At 32.1% G+C, this 20012-nt stretch overlaps 1 protein-coding gene across 4 annotated transcripts in view; it reads right to left on the bottom strand.

The window, feature by feature from the left end:
- Window positions 1–18776, bottom strand: part of LOC127721528 (coronin-6-like) — a 34626-nt gene extending 15850 nt beyond the window's left edge. For 3 of the 4 annotated variants that reach the window (XM_052228289.1, XM_052228287.1, XM_052228290.1), the window contains exons 1-8: window positions 18697–18769; window positions 17744–17806; window positions 8686–8880; window positions 6879–6995; window positions 5896–6042; window positions 3965–4129; window positions 2765–2881; window positions 196–394 (exon numbers count right to left, since the gene is read on the bottom strand). In XM_052228289.1, coding sequence (XP_052084249.1) covers window positions 196–394; window positions 2765–2881; window positions 3965–4129; window positions 5896–6042; window positions 6879–6995; window positions 8686–8880; window positions 17744–17749 — 946 coding nt within the window. In that variant the 5' untranslated portion in view covers window positions 17750–17806; window positions 18697–18769. Of the gene's footprint in view, window positions 1–195; window positions 395–2764; window positions 2882–3964; window positions 4130–5895; window positions 6043–6878; window positions 6996–8685; window positions 8881–17743; window positions 17807–18696 lie in introns of all 4 variants that reach the window. The other variant, XM_052228288.1, reaches the window with a different exon arrangement.
- Window positions 18777–20012: the final 1236 nt, after the last annotated feature.

The following is a 20012-nucleotide window of genomic DNA, read 5'->3' as shown; positions in this document are numbered from 1 at the left end:
TCTCTCTCATTAATTATTATTAATAATAATGAAAGATAAATATTTTGTATTGTTTACACAATAACCACTGTCATGGTGCTTGTTAAACAATTTATTTTTGCGGATACTTAGTTTTGCATTTATCCCTTTCTAACAGACGAATCACGGCGATTTATTTTTTCGCAACTTTCTAGTAAAATTTGCAACATTTCTTACCTAAACTCCGCTGTGGAAATGAAGACATGAAGGCGTTGAGGAAGAAACAATTTGATTGGTCATCAATTTCATAATATCGTATATTGCTATCACCTTTGCCTGCTAAATACATAACCCTATTGTCTCTGTCGTAATAAGGTAACAGAATTCCGTTTGATGTGTCAATTGTGCTCTTGAATAATGAATTGTTGATCTTCCTCTGAAATAGATAAAAAATATTTAAATCATGGTATTTCAATTGCTACAAACACTTAAGATAACCTAACAGTACATTTGTTAATTTTTTGGTGCTAAAAACTGTGAAAACTATCCCTGTTTCAGATATGCCAAATACCAGAGAGTAATTCTGTTAAAGGGGCATTAGCTATGAGATACAAAAAAAAAATAAAGTGTGATTTTTTTGGTTCAATCATCAATGAAAGTGAAATAGTGAAATGAGAATTTGCTTTTAGCAGCCAATTTGGTTCAATTTTGTCAAAATAAGATAAGAAACATTGCTGATGAATTATTTACTTGAAAGTGAATAATTCGACCTCATTAAATCTGTATCTATGTGACCTTTGATTAAACCCTTTAGCTGCAGGTGGGTTATGCATGTATTCAGCTATTTAAAGGAACATAATGTCAACAGTGAAAGTGAAACAAGGATGAAACATTTGGTTGACTGATTCGATCCACAAAAAAAGCCTTCTTATAACAGTTTGAAAAGATGATGAACATACTGTTTAACCTATAATATGAAATCAAACAAACCTAGAAAAATCCAATTGAACGTGGTAACTATCTTTTTATATCTATTTTTTAATTTATGTTTTTTATTGGGTTATATCAACGTCAGCAGTCTCTGGAGGTCATCTCGATGGTTAATTAGATGATGTTTACATATTATCAAGTCCATGCATTGATAATTGTTTATTTCTATGTATCGAGTCCATGCATTGTTAATAGTTTATTTTAGACTTTTTGTAGTTTGGATATATGTTTTAGTATTTTATAAATCTAATATGAGAATTTGAGACAAATCGTAGAATGTTTTAATATTAAAATTATTTCTGTCTGACCTTGAAACATAAGAATAACTATGATCTACAGAGTTCACGAAAATGGTCGGTCCTGTCGGTCCTGTCGGTCAAAATGAGGCTCGGACCAGTATTTTGAAGGCTAGTGCCGGTCCCGATGACCGATGTAAAAACGGCCGTTGTAGTGCATATTTCGGCACTTTTTTACATCGGTTATTAGATGTACCGCAACTGTTTCCAATAGGTGTTTACATCGGTTATCAGATGTACCCGCTGCCAATTTCCGGTACTGGTTTACGGATTTATTATAAACAAACCAAAGCGGCGATCTACACGTGGCCTACTAAATTTGTTCATAGAGCCATCCCTGGCAAACAATCGGCAATTGAACCCTACAATGGAGCAAACAAATACTGTAACAGCCGAGAAAGTGATTCAGATGATGAAATGGATAGTGAAGATGACTTTAAATAAGAACAGTCAGAAGACCTGAACTGGTCCTTCATTGTTAATTTGCCTGTGGGTGCGAAGAATAAAACTAATATTAATAAAGTTATTTTTCGATAAAATATGTTAATAATTTTATTTCAGGATAAAATTGACAGATTTTGTAGGACTGGCTAAAGTTTTGTAGGACTGACAAATAATCATGCTTTGTCGGTCCCATGACCGACGGGTCAAAATAAGTTTTCGCGAACTCTGGATCTATATTTGAAAATTTCAAAAATTAAATTTTTAAGACCATAAATGTATAAAACAGCTAGCATTACAAATGGCGGTTTTGCAATCATGTGCAAAATCATCTTATGAAACAACCGTATACTGTAAATTCGGAAATTATTGCGTGCATTTATTATTGCAAGTTTTTAAGAATGGGCAAAACTGCGAGATTAATTATTGCGATTTCAGGAAAACTTCATACAGACATATGCATCGAATTCAGAATGCGAGTTCTTATTATTGCAATACTCACAGAGTCGTATTATTTGCGATAATAAAAACCTCACAATAATTTCTGAATTTACAGTATCAGGGAAAAACATATATAATGCCTTAAAAAAAGTAAATTCAAATGGCGGGCTTCATGTTTGATGTTTTGCCATGGTCTTACTAATCTATTGAAGATATTCAGATGCTGTAAATGAAATATTTCTCTCTTTTCGGATATAAAGGGGAGATAATTTAATCCAAGCATTTTATTGTCACTGCTACAGTTTTATTCTTTTTTTTAATACAATTGTATGTTATGAAAATCAAATATTATGGTGGTACCAAACACCTTGACTAAAATTAATTTGGATCTTAAAATTTTTCATAAAATTTTGACAAATTTTTACTTTGACCCTTTGACAAAATATAAAAACTTCAAAAAACTTGAACCACACACTTTATCAAAAAAATTTCATTGGATATATAGCAGTTTGAAAAACACTAATTTTGATCATTGAGAAGCTTAATATTTCCTTAACAATAGAACATGATTAAAACGTTCAGATGATTTTTAAAGAGTTATCTCCCTGTAGTGCTATGTACCATTTTATATGACTTACAATATCCCAGACTGCAAGTTCTCTACCACTCGTTCTGGTCATACCGCATGTGAATATTCTATTATTATCTACAAATACTGATTTCGACGATCGGTTACCATCATGGCCTTGACCTTCCTACAAGACGAAAATACATTTCATCATTAAACTTTTAATTTTAATTACATTTATTACATTATTCTAATGAAAATGTAACCACCCACAATTAAGTAGTTTGAGTTCCTCCCATCAACCCCCCCCCCCCTCCTCCTCCCCCACAATGATCAATTTTGGAACAGTCCTAATTGCCATGCAAGACACCTTGGTGTTCTAGTTGGTGGCTGAACTATGATGGTTTTTATTTAATTTATTCATAATTTGTATACACTCTGGAAGATAAAGAGCTTGACACCTGTCTATTGTAGAAGACTGTGTGTTGCCCTGTGTTGAGGTTTAGTAATTTCATTTTTTGGGTATAAATCTCATTATTTTATATCCCACTAATCCTTTTTCATAACAAATTAAAGAACCTTTGATAGCATTTTCACATACCCCACGCCCCCTTATTGTCACTGGGCAAACAAAATATCACCAGATTCCCAAGTTCAAAGACACATAACTCCTAGAAAAGTCAACAGATAATTTTTTTATTGTGGATATGCACATCAAAATAATATGTCCTTATTATCTACAGAGTTTCAGCAAATTCTGTTGTTTGGTTTCAGAGGAGTTGCGATGACAAACCGTTGCAGTAGTGCATTTGGGCCAAAATTCTAAGTCCAAAGGGGCATAACTACTAGAAAAAGATTTGAATCATAATTTCCTGTTGATATTCATATCTACATGGTATGTCCTCATTCTATACAAAGTTTCATAAAATTATGTCGTGTGGTTTCATAGTTGTGATGACAAACTGTTGCAATAGTATATTTAGGCCAAAATTCTAAGTTCAAAGGGGTATAACTCCTAGAAAAAAAATTAAATCATAATTTCCTGTTGATATGCACATCTACATAGTATGTCCTATCTAACTACAAAGTTTCACAAAATTCCATTGTGTGGATTCAGAGGAGTGCAAAGCCTAGAACAGGACTAACAGACAGACAGGACAAAAACATTATACCCTTGTTCAGTGGGGTATAATAATGTGCAGCATTATAAACCCTTCAACACTTGCTTCAATTAGAAATTTTCAATTGTTTGTTCTTTAAATGTTCTTACCATTGCAACACTTGTGGTTCTGGGATCGAGAACTCTGATCTGTTTGTCCTTACATGTAGTGCAGAACAAGCTACCGTCTGTGTTCCATGATATGGAATAAATACTGTCTGGATGTTCGGATATGACACTGATTGGTTCGGCCTGCTCCACATTCCATAATATACACTGCAAATAAAATATTCCAGATTATGCACTGCAAATAAAATATTCCATATTAGGCCAATTAAAATTAATTGATAGATTTTCATCCCCGCCCGCCCCTCTGAAATCGTTCCGCCCCAATTTTTTTTTATTTTGAAAAATTTACGATTTCCGGATTTTGTTCATTTTCGTTACCGGTAACTGTCGATACTTTCGTTTCATTAATAACATCCTGTTTCAAATTTTGGTTTTTGCATTTCTTTGTATGTTTGATTCGTTATACATGTATATACATGATAGAACCTTATTATTACACTTGCATATATGAAGAACACGTCACAAGAGCGTTTCATATCTAATAAAAAATAAAAAATAAAATCCTCCCACCCACCCCATTTTTTTCAAAAATTTGGATGAAAATCTACTAATTAAATTTACTTGGCCTTATACACTGTAAATATAAAATTCCATATCATGCACTGTTCAATAAATTGCAGTATTATTATACTATACATAAAATATTCCAAAACATACACTGCATATAAACTATTCTTCAATGTACACTATACATAAATATTTTCCAATTACATTGTACATAAAATATAACAAGCATTCTGAGAGTATTGCATGGCAATACATAGTCCCCTACCAGTTAAAAATTCATTGTATTTGAACAAAATGCTAACTTTATCGAAAACTTGTCATGGTGTAAACCTTATAACAAATATCAAGTCAATATCTTCAAGCATGACGAAAAAAAGTGTGGAAAACTGATTATTTGAGTGAATTTTCTAAGTCCAAGGACCATAACTCTGCACAAAATCATCAGACTGGAACAAAATTTGAACTTGATCTGTAATTTGTCATGATAGAACAATATATAAATTATCAAATCAATATCTTCAAACATGACGAAAAAAAGTGCAGAAAACTGATTATTTGAGTGAATTTTCTTAGTCCAAGGACCATAACTCTGCACAAAATCATCAGACCAGAACAAAATTTGAACTTGATCTGTTACTTGTCATGATAAAACAATACACCAAATATCAAATCAATATCTTCAAGGAAGAAGAAAAAAAGTGTGGAAAACTGAATTGCCGGACTGATGGACGTACAGACAGACAGACAAACAGACAGAGTGCAAACCTAAAGTCCCCTTCGACTTTGTCGGTAGGGGACTAATTAACATTACTTTGTATATTTTTACTTTGATCTTTTTTTGTGATAATTTTTCACATCATGCTACTCACTTGAGATAGAAAATTATCATTAGAAGCTAAGGGCGCACATGCCAGTGTCAATGTAAACATCAACAACTTCATAGACAAAATAACGATAAACAGATTATCAGTAGTCTTTAAAACTGGAGGAAGTTTCTCGGCCACCTCCTCTCAGGGTTGTTGCCCTTCAATGAGATTGTAGCTGAGAAACACTCTCTCGTTTGAAAAACCATCGGTAATGTATTAGTCTCTAATTAATGTTCAAATTGAATATTTTCAGTCTGTTTGCATCATCAACTAGAGAATACAAAATAAGTGTAACATGTCAAAAATAGGTATTGTACATGTATTTTTTTTTTCTCTTCTAAATCAATTTCTATGTTTATTATAGTCTGTGTTTAATTTAGATTAATTTCAAGCTGTCTCAAAAAATGCACAAAGAATTAATATCCTATTTGAACTGACAAAAGTTTTAAAGCTGTCTGACAGAAATTAACACAGGTCGTCTGTCAATTTCAATATGTCTGCATCAGATATCTACATCTGTATAGTATACTGACACTCTACCTTATGATCAAAGCCAGCACTAAGTATAATGTTCTCTGCTGTTGGATGCCATTCAATGTATCCAACTCTCCGATGATGGCCGTGGAGATCCACTTGCCATTCTGATAAATTTTTGTTAAGATTATCTGGAATTTGCCATATTTTTACCTACAATGGAAAAACAAAAATCATTTAAATTAAAAATTGTCAAGATAGAAATTATCACAAAAATCCCAGCAAGTCTGACTAAACTTAGTTGATATCAGTCAGATGTCGATATTGTCCGTTTTTTAATCATCCCAGAAGGACAGAATTACAGATACATGTACTTATATTCAAAATATTCAGGTTCACTATACAATCGTGGTTTCCTGTGGTTCAAGTGTGTTTTTCAGTAAAATTTTGGTAGTAGAAAAAAAATTGAATAAAAACTGGTGCAATAACGTGAAACTTTTTAATTTTTCTTTATATATATACATGTATATATACAAAATCAGAAAAATCACTGATATAAATCACTGCAAAGTCAACTAAACGTGGTTTTTGAGGAAAAAATTTGGTTTGCAGTATAGCCCTTTCCAGAAACTCGTATCCAGAATCAGGATGTTTGATCTAAAATTTTAATTTCAAGCAGGTTATTTCCCTTGATGAACATTACATTTGCTTACTGGCAATGAAGAGTCAACAATAAGTGGTTCTTAATTTGTGTTAATTTAAAGATAATATTTTTTTTTTTTAATTTATACTTTAATAACAGTCTTCTTGTTTCCAAAATACTTGTAAGCAAACTTGATTATAAAGCTGGAAATACTTGTATAATAAAATAACATTATTTTCTATTTATTTCTCAACATTGCTCGGAATTGCAGTGAATCAGTATTTTTACCAGTAAACTTTTTAAAAAAGGGAATTAACTTATATTCAATTGTTTTTTTAAAATCTGATTCTGACATTCAGAAAGCATGTTTTAAGAAAGGACTACATGATGGTCTGTTGGCACTTACTGTGCTATCTTCTGATGATGATGCTATGATGTTATCACTAAAGGGACTCCATTTTATGTCTAATACTGCTCCTGAATGACCACATACTTTAGGAACACTGAACTCTACTCTACCAGTCTGAAAAACAAATATAAAGAGACATAAATATAAAACTCTAGTAAGACTGCACTGTACTCTCCCAGTCTGATATAAAAAAAAACTTATATTGATTGATTGATGCTTTCTTTACGTCCTTAGGCAAATATTTCAATCACTGTACAGACTAAAATACATTATGATTAGTTAGAACAATAGGTATGTCTTGCAATTGGGTTGACAGAGATGAATGGAAGAATACAATAAATTCAGAAATTTGTGTGATTTTTTATTATTGTGAAAGACATTTTTGGCAAAAACAATAATTTCATTTTAAATTTTGATAGTAAAATTTCTATGCAGTATTTTCTGAGACTGCCATAATTGATTTAGCACTTGTGTCAACTGTTCAACAATTACAATAAAAGCCCACACAAAAATTGACGTAGGCATTTAGAAATCCATTACCATATCAGCTATACTTAAGTTATGTATAAGTTACTTTCTAAAACAAATCCTATGCTAACAAACTCAATTTTAACCAGTCTTCAACAATTAGGTATTTGGTATAGAATAACTATACATTGTCTCGAAATATAAATTTTATTTGTACAAGGCTTAGACACAGGTAGAAAACATGGCTTTTGCCAAGCATTTCTATCCTGTTTTGAGTCGAGTACAAATAAAATTAATATTTCGAGACAATTTATCGGTTATTCTTTATATACTAACTGCAACTCCTATAACTGTTTCAAATGAAATATTTACGGTAAAAACCATCATTTTAAATGTGGAGTGGAAGACGTAAAATTTCCGCGAACCTCTGTTGTTAAAACTCTACGGAAACACATTGTCAACGTCATAAGCAAGGCAATATACAGTCAGTGACTGTAGATAACAAATGAATATGGGTTCAGTGCAATTTGACTGCGCAAATAGCACAGCTGCAGTATATAAGCTAAATATTATAATTAAATGTACTATATGAATGTGCGTGATCAATGTCATTAAAACAGAAAAGAAGCAGTACAGGTTGACAAACACAGACATTTTGAGGTAAACATACTGTTTTAACGAAGACAAAAGTCTATACAATGTGTCAAGCTCTAAATTGCCATTGTAGGAGTAAATTTGATGGAGACAATATAAGACCAGCATGCAACACCAAATCCCTGAATGACCATAAAGAACCACTGACAGGGTTTCTGACTTAGGGTAGGTATATTAACATGTATTAGGGTTAACAAGTTTTTTGAGATCTCAATATTCTCCCTTTTTATCTGGATCTGTGGAATAACAAGATTTTTTAAAAGAATGTACATTTACAGAACCATTAGTGGGCAAGCATTTTGTCTGGTTCAGTCCTTTATAGCTGACTATAAGTATGGGTTTTGCTCAATGTTGAAGGCCGTACGGTGACCAATAGCTGCTTACATCCACATCATTTGGACTCTGGTGGATAGTTGTCTCATTGGCAATCATTAAATATCTCCATACTTTTATATAAAGGAAGGACGCCTTTCTGGAATTTTGGGATTGAGCTGTTTAATTCATGGGAATTTGGGAATAACCAGTTAAATCCAATGAATCTCTGTAAATCAGGATCCAAAAATATTGTGATGCGCTAACAGACATATTATTTTCACGGAAATTCAAAATAATGAATTTGTCATTTATTTTCTCAAGAATTTGGGATAAAACCCCTCCTCAACCCCTCGATCTATAATCTTACCTGTTTAAGAGGAAGACATATAAATGATCCTCCACCACCTGTGTCAGGGACAACACACAAAAATTTAGGGTTTACGGCACAAAAATTACTGTCATGTGTACTCTTAGTTATTTTTACGTTCTCGTAACATTCTTCCTTTTTGGCAGGATTTCCATACACGTGTCTGAACTTTGAAGTACGAATTCTAAATGGCATCTGAAAGTACATAGAAAATGTTAATGATATACAGTGAAACCTGTTTTAAGAGACCACTAAAGATAGAGCACAAAAGTGGTCTCATAAGACAGGTGGTCTTTTAATACAGGTTCAATCTATATGAAATGCACTACAGAGGGACTTACAAGTAACAGGTGGTCTTCTTAATCAGCTTTGACTGTACCTTTATAAAATTGTACATCAATAGATTAATGTTTCATTATTATGCATGGTATGTTTTATAAAAAAAAATGTTTCGTACAAATTAACCCTTGCTAGAAAAAGATCTAAAACATTATCATATGTTTTTACCAAAAAATTTAACAACATCTATGGGTATTTGACATTTTTAATACTGTTTAGGCCAAGTAAATTTAATTAGTAGATTTTCATCCAAATTTTTGAAAAAAATGGGGTGGGTGGGAGGATTTTATTTTTTATTTTTTATTAGATATGAAACGCTCTTGTGACGTGTTCTTCATATATGCAAGTGTAATAATAAGGTTCTATCATGTATATACATGTATAACGAATCAAACATACAAAGAAATGCAAAAACCAAAATTTGAAACAGGATGTTATTAATGAAACGAAAGTATCGACAGTTACCGGTAACGAAAATGAACAAAATCCGGAAATCGTAAATTTTTCAAAATAAAAAAAAATTGGGGCGGAACGATTTCAGAGGGGCGGGCGGGGATGAAAATCTATCAATTAATTTTAATTGGCCTTAGTGGATAAAAATCAAAATCAAGGAATGGGAAAAATGCTGAAATTAAATTACCCTAGAAATCATGAAAATTTAAACCCTTCATCAATACACTACTTTACTTTGTGTTGGAGTTATAGAACCGACTTTAAACAGTAAGTCAAAAGAAGCCTAATAGGAATTCATTTCTGAGACAAAATACAGAAATAAGTTGGAAATGACGTATGTAGAATAACACTGCCTTTTGCCGTTATTGTCAAACTGGTTAAAATTTTACCGTGATTCGTCAAAATATCCTTATCCTGTTTCATCAGAGGTCTCAAATAATTATCGTTACTGTTATTTTTGGAAAAAATTTAGCGTGATTCGTCAAAATCAGTTGATTTTTTTTATCGTCTAAAAGAAAGTGTACATTTTATCGTCATGCACCAAAAATTACCGTTAACGTCATTTGGCAAGAATTTTTACCTTTATTCGTCATAAAGGTACCCCCATTACGACCTTCAGTTAAAATTCATTTGTATGATTCCTAGATTGCCTTAATCCATTCAATCTATAAAAATTATCAGCCACAATTGATCATGCATTATTCTAATGAAACTCCAAGTTCTTTACAAGTGTGTTAGCAAATAAACAGACAAAACAGACAGATGTTGAATGTCCTATTTATTGACCCACAGAATATGTAACAGCAGATATTTCTACCATGCACATCAATCAATATCCTGGTCTCCAGAGGTGTAAAATCTATTTAATTATTCATGCAACAGATTTATGAGACAAACTTCCTTCTAAACTTTATTTAATGGTCTGTAAAATGCAGTTTTCCTTTCTCAATCTGTAGTTTTACTTTTTACTTTAATGCATTTTAACAATAACATGCAGAAATGTTCATGGTAAATATATATAGCAAAACCTATCGATTCAATTTACTTTCAGTACGAAACTTCCTTCTAAATTTTATCTAATGGCCTGTAAAATGCAGTTTTCGTTTCTCAACCTGCAGTTTTATTTTTATAAATTTTAATAAAAAACATGCATGTAGAAATGTTAGCGAAAAACTATCAATTCAATTTTACTTTCAGTATGATTTGCATTAACAATATCTTTCTCGAATCTTCAGTTCAAGTACTGTTTTTACTACTGTATTCTAAATTCTTAAAGCTGTTTCAATCTTTAAAGGTTACACCCAATCATTTAGTAAGTTATTTATGAGTTGGCATTGATGTATCAGGAAAACAAAGTCAGAATGCAAATTTTGGCGCAAAACATTTTTTGTCCGTCCTTTAGATCGAAAAAATATTATAAAGTTCACATTGTTTTGTTCTCTGCCATTGTTTATTACGAATAAAAAAAGAATGTGTCTCAGGACACAAATGCTCAAGCTTTCCATTTTTCCAAGTAAAAAAGGGGCATAATTCTAGAACTCTAAATGACCCACAACACAAATTCGAACTCTGTCTGCATGTTGTGGTTTTAGCAATGTGTATGAGTTTAGGATGGGACAAACTTAAGTTAGAGTGCAGAAACGAAAATATGACGGATGGACAGACGGAAAGACATATGGCCAGTCAAGGGTAACACTTAATGCCCCTGTCGCCTACCGCGGGGGCATAATTACCAAGGACGTATATTAGATTGTTATTTATACGTCCTTGGAATTAAAACAAAATTAATATGAACTCCAACTGCAAATTTTCATTCTTCCCATTCTGTAATAAAATGGTTACTAAGGATTCATTTATTTTCGTGGGTACCAATTTTCGTGGATTGAGGAAAACTTACACTTCCATGGATATTTTATTTCTTGGTTTTGCTAAAGTCTGCATACAAGTCAATGGAAAATTTGTAATTCGTTTAACATTTAAATTCGTGGGTCACCTGTACCCACGAAATCCACGAAAATTGATATCCAACGAAAAATAATAAATTCACAGTAGTTTCGAAGGTAAATCAGTAAAAGGTATTTGTTTACATTCCTACATCTTAATTTTTGTTTACTTGAATTTGTTAGTAATTGGGACAAAATTGTACACACAAAAATTTTTAGTCGTCTGCAAGCTTTCTAGAACACAGAACCATGAGCATGCCATACTAAGATCTAAAAATAATACACCACTTGTGTATAACTTAAGAAAACCTAAACTTATATAAGCTAGTTGACTAAACACATTTATAAAGGAATAAAATTCAATACATAATATACAAACAACAAAAAATTTTTGTACCCCTCCCATTCCAAAGTATAGGTTTTCTCAATGTTGTAAGCACCACTTATAAACATCTATGAATACCTAAACTTCTATTAGCTAGTTGACTAAACAAATTTATTAAGGAATAAAATTCAATTCACATTTTGTCCCACGACATATAAAATTACACTTTAAAAAACTGTTTAAAGGACCTAATATAAATGTAAAATAACTTTGAAAAGATATATCAAACTTGTAATAAAAGTTAATAGCTTATGTAATATATCAGTACCTGGTTTATAGAGATGTAATAATTTACTTTTAATAGGCCATGACATAAAAGTAAACAAACCACAATGTATGTAAACAAATCAAGTCAGGTGTGACATTTTGGGGGAATTACTTACAGTATAAACAACACAACAAATAGATTGGTATACTGATCTTTCATTCAGGCAAATAATTTGAGACCAAAATCTTCCCTAATAAAAAAAACAGAAAAACTATATACTGTATTTTTAAATACTCTATGGAGAAATACATGTACCATTGAACCTACAGTATTGTTAATTCAACAAAATAGATTAAATACTGATCTTATATTCAGGAAAACAATTTGTGAGACAAAAAATCTTCCCTACATATCCAAAAAGACTTTATGTACTGTATTTGCGAATATTCTGTGGAGAATTACCATTGAGCACTGTGGTGAAACTAACTTCAGTATTGTCAATTAAAAAAAAAATAATGGATTGATTGTTTGCTTAACCTCCAGTGACAACTAAATAGATCATATACTGATCTTTCATTAGGGCAAATTATCTGAGAGACAAAAAAATTTTCCCTATTTAATTTGTGAACAAGACTTTAAATAGTATTTGTTAATACACAATTAACAGGTCTGGCAGCATGCTTTTTATAAAATACAAGTCTAGGCATTGGTTAATTTTAATTTAAGAATATGCGAGTTTTGAAAGGGTTAAGGTGACATTCAATATATATATTCAACAGTAAGACAATTTTTTACATTACCCAAGACTATGTTTTGATCTTTTGTAATATATGCTTATTCAATCGCGGGAGAGGATTTAAAAGTAAGTCTATAATTGGAATATAAACATATATCATTGTGAATTCATTATCATTCGTGGGATATCAATTTTTTTTTTTATTTCGTTAGTATAGGTAATTTAAATGATCAAGGTCCTACATATTTTCTAAATAGGATTAAATGCAGACTTTGGCAAAACCGTGAAATCAAATATCCACAAAAAATACATATTTTTTCTCAATTCTGATTATTCACAAAAATAATAATAGAATCCCCTGTATTTGGATTTTTCAATCCTTTCCTCAATCTTTTTTCCTTTCATCACATCGTAAAATAACAAAATGACAGTTAAAAACAAGCTACATGTACTAGTATTGAAAACAACAACAAAAAATCACACACTTACAACAAAATATATTAAGACTGGTTTACATTTAAAGCTTCAAAAGCAAGACAAAAAATATACTATTCTTAAAGGAAATACTATAATCTACAAAGAATACAAACACTAACTGAATGGGAAAAATATAAATACTTTCGACAGATAAAAATTACTCAACCTTTGACCGCTGTTCATTTATCACAGAAATATTTCAGGCAATTTTACCCCTATTCAAGGACGTATTAATTATAAATCCTTGCTCTTTTCAATGATCATGATTTAAAGCTAATAATCTCACAGAAATATTAAAGTGCATAGAATGCTATTCTTTAATAGAAATACTATCTTAAAACAACTGAATGGGGAAAATATAATTATTGTTGACAGATAAAAAAAACTCTACCTTTTATCCACTGTCCATTGATCATGTGGATCATAATGTAATAGGAGTACTTCTTGTAAACAGTAAAAATGTACCAGATCAATAAACCTAATACATTAACACAATTATATGGTCATAAATAACTGATGTTTATTTTATTGTTTGTCAATGGACTTGTCAGGGAGGGGGTGGTTTGTGAAATAAGTCATGGCATTTAATAATTGGACTATGGTATTATCAGTCTAGAACTCTTTTTACAAGGAGAAATAAAGTAAATTTATATAAAACACAATTATATGGTCATAAATAAATGATGTTTATTTTATTGTTTGTCAATGGGCTTGGCAGGAAGGGTGGGTGTGAAAGAAGTCATGGCATTTAATAATTGGACTATGTTGCATATACTGGTACAAGAAATCAGTCTATTGCCCTTTTACATGGAGAAATAAAGTAAATTTATATAAAACAAAATTACATGGTGATAAATAATTGATGTTTACTTCTATTGTTTGTCAATGGACTTTTTGAACAACAAATTTTTGGGGCCCTTTATAGCTTGCTGTTCGGTGTGAGCCAATGCTCCGTGTTGAAGGCCGTACCTTGACCTATAATGGTTTACTTTTATAAATTGTAACTTGGATGGAGAGTTGTCTCATTGGCACTCATACCACATCTTCCTATATCTATTGTCAGGGAGGTTGTGATTTGTGAAAGAAGTCATGGCATTTTATAATCGGACTATGTTGCATGTACCGATACAAGGAATTTATAATCAGTCAAGTGCCCCTTTACAAGGAGAAATAAAGCAAATTTATATAAAACACAATTGTATGGTCATAAATAACTGATGTTTATTTCTTTTGTTTGTCAATGGACTTTTTGAACAACAAATTTATTTATGTTGTAAAAAATATCTCCGTACTCCTATAAACAAAATTATTATATTGAAATTTTACATGTGTACGTTATTTTATTTAACACCATTTTGTCCAAGGTTATAGTTGTCTTTTTGACACTGTTTTACATCCCCCCTTTTTTATTTAATATTGAATTTATATTGTGTCATAGATCAAATTTATTTAGACAGCGTATGTTTCCTTGTTTTTGTTAGTATGTCTTTTTTCTTGAGTTAAGCCATTTCAATTGATATTTTATAGTGTGTCTTTCTATGTTGTAATGTTACACTACTATTTCAGGTTAGGGTGAAGGTTGGCGCCTGTTAAAACGTTTAAACCCGATGAATTTGTTTGCACCTGTCCTAAGTCAGGAACCTGTTTCAGTGGTTGTCGTTTGTTGATGTGGTACTTAAGTGTTTCTCGTCACGTTTTTAATATAGATAAGACCGTTGGTTTTCCTGTTTGACTTGTTTTACACTAGTCATTTTGTAGACCGTTGGTTTTCCCGTTTGAACTGTTTTACACTAGTCATTTTGTAGACCATTGGTTTTCCTATTTGAATTGTTTCATACTAGTCATTTTGGGGCCCTTTATAGTTGGCTGTTCAGTGTGAACAAAGGCTCGGTGTTGAAGGCTGTACTTTGACCTATAATTGTTTACTTTTTACACATTGCGACATGGATGAAGAGTTGTCTCATTGGCACTCATACCACATCTTCTTATTTATATTGTCAGGGAGGGGATGGTTTGTGAAAGGAGTCATGGCATTTTAGTAATTGGACTGTGTAATATGTACAAGATATTATCATTCTAGAACCCTTATACATGGAGAAATAAAGCAAATATATATAAAACACAATAATTGGAATTTATGTCCCTGATTCACTATTTGATTGTTTCTCAATAAACTTGTCAAGAAGGGGTGGCCTCTGAAAGAGGTGATTGCATTTTAGTAATTGGACTGTGGTAAACATACAAGGAATTCAGTGGCGGATCCAGAACTTTTTATAAGGGGGGCCCTCTGACTGACCTAAGGGGGGTTTTCCGCTCCAGTCATGCTTCAGTGATTCCCTATATAATCAACCAAATTTTTTCCACAAAAGGGGGGGCCCCCTGGATCTGCCTATGGGAATTGTCAGTTTAGCGTGCTGCTACAAGGATAAATAGAGCAAAATCATTTAAAACACAATTATAGGAATTTGTGTCACTGATATCTATTTTATTGTTTTTTAATGGGAGTTGTCAGGGAAAAGAAAGAAGTCATTGCATTTCAGTAATTGGATTGTGTTTAATACACAGCTCATCTTATTATTATGATAATGTAAATTTAAACCAAATATAACTGTCATTGTTGAGTTTTGTCCTTTTTCAGCTTGCACAGAGCTAGATGTTTTTTTCTTAAAACTAGAGGCTCTAAAGAGCCTGTGTCGCTCACCTTGGTCTATGTGCATATTAAACAAAGGACACAGATGGATTCATGACAAAATTGTGTTTTGGTGATGGTGATGTGTTTGTAGATCTTACTTTACTGAACATTCTTGCTCCTTACTACTATCTCTATCTATAATGAACTTGGCCCGGTAATTACAGTGGAAAATACTTTGTAAAAATTTACAAAAATTTACAAAATTTATGAAAATTGTAAAAAATTGACTATAAAGGGCAATAACTCCTTAAGGGGTCAATTGACAATTTTGGTCATGTTGCCTTATTTGTAGATCTAACTTTGCTGTACATTATTGCTGTTTACAGTTTATCTCTATCTATAATAATATTCAAGATAATAACCAAAAGCTGCAAAATTTTCTTAAAATTACCAATTCAGGGGCAGCAACCCAACAACGTGTTGCCTGATTGGTCTGAAAATTTCAGGGCAGATAGATCTTGACCTAATGAACAATTTTATCCTCATCAGATTTGTTCTAAATGCTTTGGTTTCAGAGATATGAGCCAAAAACTGCATTTTACCCTATGTACTATTTTTTAGCCATGTCGGCCATCTTGGTTCGCGGGCGGGGTCATCGGACACATTTTTTAAACTAGATACTCTAATGATGATTGTGGACAAGTTTGGTTAAATTTGTCTTAGTAGTTTCAGAGGAGAAGATTTTTGTAAAAGATTACAAAAATTTACGAAAAATGGTTAAAAATTGACTATAAAGGGCAATAACTCCTTAAGGGGTCAATTCACCATTTTGGTCATGTTGACTTATTTGTAGATCTTACTCTGCTGAACATTATTGCTGTTTACAGTTTATCTCTATCTATAATAATATTCAAGATAATAACCAAAAACGGCAAAATTTCCTTAAAATTACCAATTCAGGGGCAGCAACCCAACAACGGGTTGTCCGATTCATCTGAAAATTTCAGGGCAGATAGATCTTGACCTGATAAACAATTTTACCCCATGTCAGATTTGCTCTAAATGCTTTGGTTTCAGAGATATATGCCAAAATCTACATTTTACCCCTATGTTCTATTTTTAGCCATGGCGGCCATCTTGGTTGGTTGGCCGGGTCACCGGACACATTTTTTAAACTAGATACTCCAATGATGATTGTGGCCAAGTTTGTTCAAGATTGGCCCAGTAGTTTCAGAGGAGAAGATTTTTGTAAAAGTTTACGGACGACGGACGACGGACGCAGGACGACGGACGCAAAGTGATGAGAAAAGCTCACTTGACCTTTCAGGTCAGGTGAGCTAAAAATTAATGGAGAATGTTTCCATGGGACACAGATGATGCCCCGGCTTGCATATAACAGTAGAAAGGGACATTACTCAAGAACGGTAAAAGTGACTAAGTAACGCAACCCAAATTCGAATTTGATTTGTATTTTGTGGTAAGAAGCATTGTGTATAAGTTTCATAACATTTGGTTGAGGCAAAATAAAGATAGAGAATGGAAAATAATTTTGGGACATACAGAGGGACATTGGTAACACTTAATGCCCCCTCCAGTGCGGCAGGGGCATAAAAAAGTATAGGTCTATACATTGTGTCAGATTAATAAATTTCATTCGGGTAATAGGAACAGCAATAACTATCATGGTGTCAGATTCATAATACTCATTCAAGGAGGATGAAAAGCACTACCTAACTATCAATACAACATCATATCATTTTAGTTAAAAACATCAAAGGCTTAAACTAAATGTAATCTGAGAACAGAATTTACCATGCTGTAGCTTTTCAAACAAAAAGACAAATAAACAAAGCCTGTACATGTACAATGAACCATGCTTTTTTACCTCCATGTTTGAAACTAATATTTTGGTCCAATTTGCTCAATTTAGTCACCACAAAGGCAAATACTGTACAATAAAATTATAAACAATAGAGCAAAACAGATCAATAATTCAGGAAAAGGCGAGAAATACAAGAATCTTACATTGGAATATACTGCATTTGTATGTTAACAAGCTTATTTTGGAACATACAATGTTAACTTGTATTGTTCATGTTGTTGGCATTTTGTCTCATTGACAGTTTGCTAAACATCTTCTACAAAGCTATGTTCCTTTTTTGCATTAAGAATTTTTAGATGATTTCACAGCGATTTATTTTTGTGATTTTCTATAACTTATTTAATGTATTCTTATCAGAGAATATGCAAGTTTGACATTTTCGCAAAAATTTTAGTCCGCTTTATATTTCTTCTCGCGAAAATCGTGAAAAATAAATTTCTTGAAAATTAGTTGGCTCACAGTATCACCAGATTCAATTCAAATCATGAACAGTGGCAACTAGTGTTGCAGGAACCTTGCTCAATTTTGTGTTTTCAGATTAATGTTATGTGTGTACTGTTGTTGTCCCTTTGTCTTTTTTTCTTTTGCCATGGTGTTTTTCTTCCATTTATAGTTTTTGATAGCACCTTCGATATCTTTCCCTCATTCTTGACATTAATGTAGGGTCATGCCATGGTGGCCAAGTGGTCTTTCGGAAATACATCTACAGTTTTCACTAGCAAGTCAACACTGAGATTGTGAGAATGAACCCTGCAGTCATAGCATATCTGATTTTTGAATGCCTACATTTATTTCAGTGGACCCTTCTGCCACCACCACCAACCACTACAACTTCTTGAAATATCTTCTTTGTTATTGCTTATACATCGTCATGGCCACTTAATTTTATTTTCTTATTGAAGACACTATCTGAAAATGCAGATCATATACTGCTTTCAGTTTAAGAATCAACATACCTCTTAATTGTTGGTTAATCTCTGATCTGTGGCTTTTATCTTCATATCGTTACACATCTGAATATTGGATCATAAGTACTGGAAAAATAAAAACACAAATATAAATTTCTTTACATCTTACCAGTAAATAAGCTTATCATAGATACCATGATTAAAATTTTGTATGCCAGAAACCATTTCGTCTACAAACGACTTGTCAGTGACACTCGAATCAAAAAAGGTAAAAAGGCCAAATAAAGTACAAAGTTGAAAAGCATTGAGGACCCAAAATTCCCAAAGGTAATCTATTCCTGGGGTAGAAAATCCTTAGTAATTTAAAGTGTAATATGGTACAAGACTAACTAGAGATAACTATCCTACAGAGAATAAAGGACACAGAAGTATTCAACTATAGGTCACAGTACAATGGCCTTCAACAATGAGCAAAACTCATATCATGAGGCAAAATATAAAAGGCCCACACATCATCATGACAAATATAAAACAGAGTTCTCTAAAAGTGGTGGTCTGAATGTTTTGACCAACACAATTTTGGTATTTTGCAATAGGAATTATAGTGAGGACAAGCAGAATTTCTTCAAGGACCACTAGGGGAAAACATTTTTTGAGAACTCTGATAAAAGGCCCATATATGAAAAGTATAACAGGCCCACACATGAAAAATACAATACAATTCAAACGAGGAAAGTTCATTTGTAATAAAAGTTGAATTTGCTATGATTTTCAACTGTTGAGAAACAACAGCTACTTTGCATCAGTTGGGTACTCAAGGTTGGGTAAACACAACAATTAAAACCAGACAAACCAGCAATGTATATTTTAATCATCATAAAAATAAACTTACCATACATATTCTTAACAAATAAATCAATTATATTTAATAAAAGTGTTTCTATATCCATAATGACATGGGCGTCTACATCAATATCTTTTCCAGTACATTTAATTCATGACATGCATTCGTTTAATTCATTTGTAGTCATGCATGTTTTACTGTTTTAATAGGTTTGCAAACTAATACCAGTGCAGCTCAAGTTATTTTATCAAAGCACTGTCATCTTTTTATAAATGGCCTTGACAGAAGCTTTAAAGGGAGATTTTTGTCTAATCTAATTTGTTATGCACAGTAAGATATACAATATACTTAGGTGACTTTGAAAAGTTGGTTTATATATGAATTAAATGACATTGATAAATTTTTGTTCTTATCAAATTTTCAAAGTTAGAGAATACAATTGTTATTTTTAATCCTTCATATTGCTCATTTCAAAGGGACTACCGGTAAAAGTTTGTATTTCATCAGTAGAATAGAGAAT

This window comes from Mytilus californianus, unplaced genomic scaffold, assembly GCF_021869535.1.
Source record: "Mytilus californianus isolate M0D057914Y unplaced genomic scaffold, xbMytCali1.0.p SCAF_12, whole genome shotgun sequence".
NCBI lineage: Eukaryota > Metazoa > Mollusca > Bivalvia > Mytilida > Mytilidae > Mytilus > Mytilus californianus.
The sequence above is the reverse complement of the archived record's forward strand: the minus strand, read 5'-3'. Positions and strand labels throughout refer to the sequence as shown.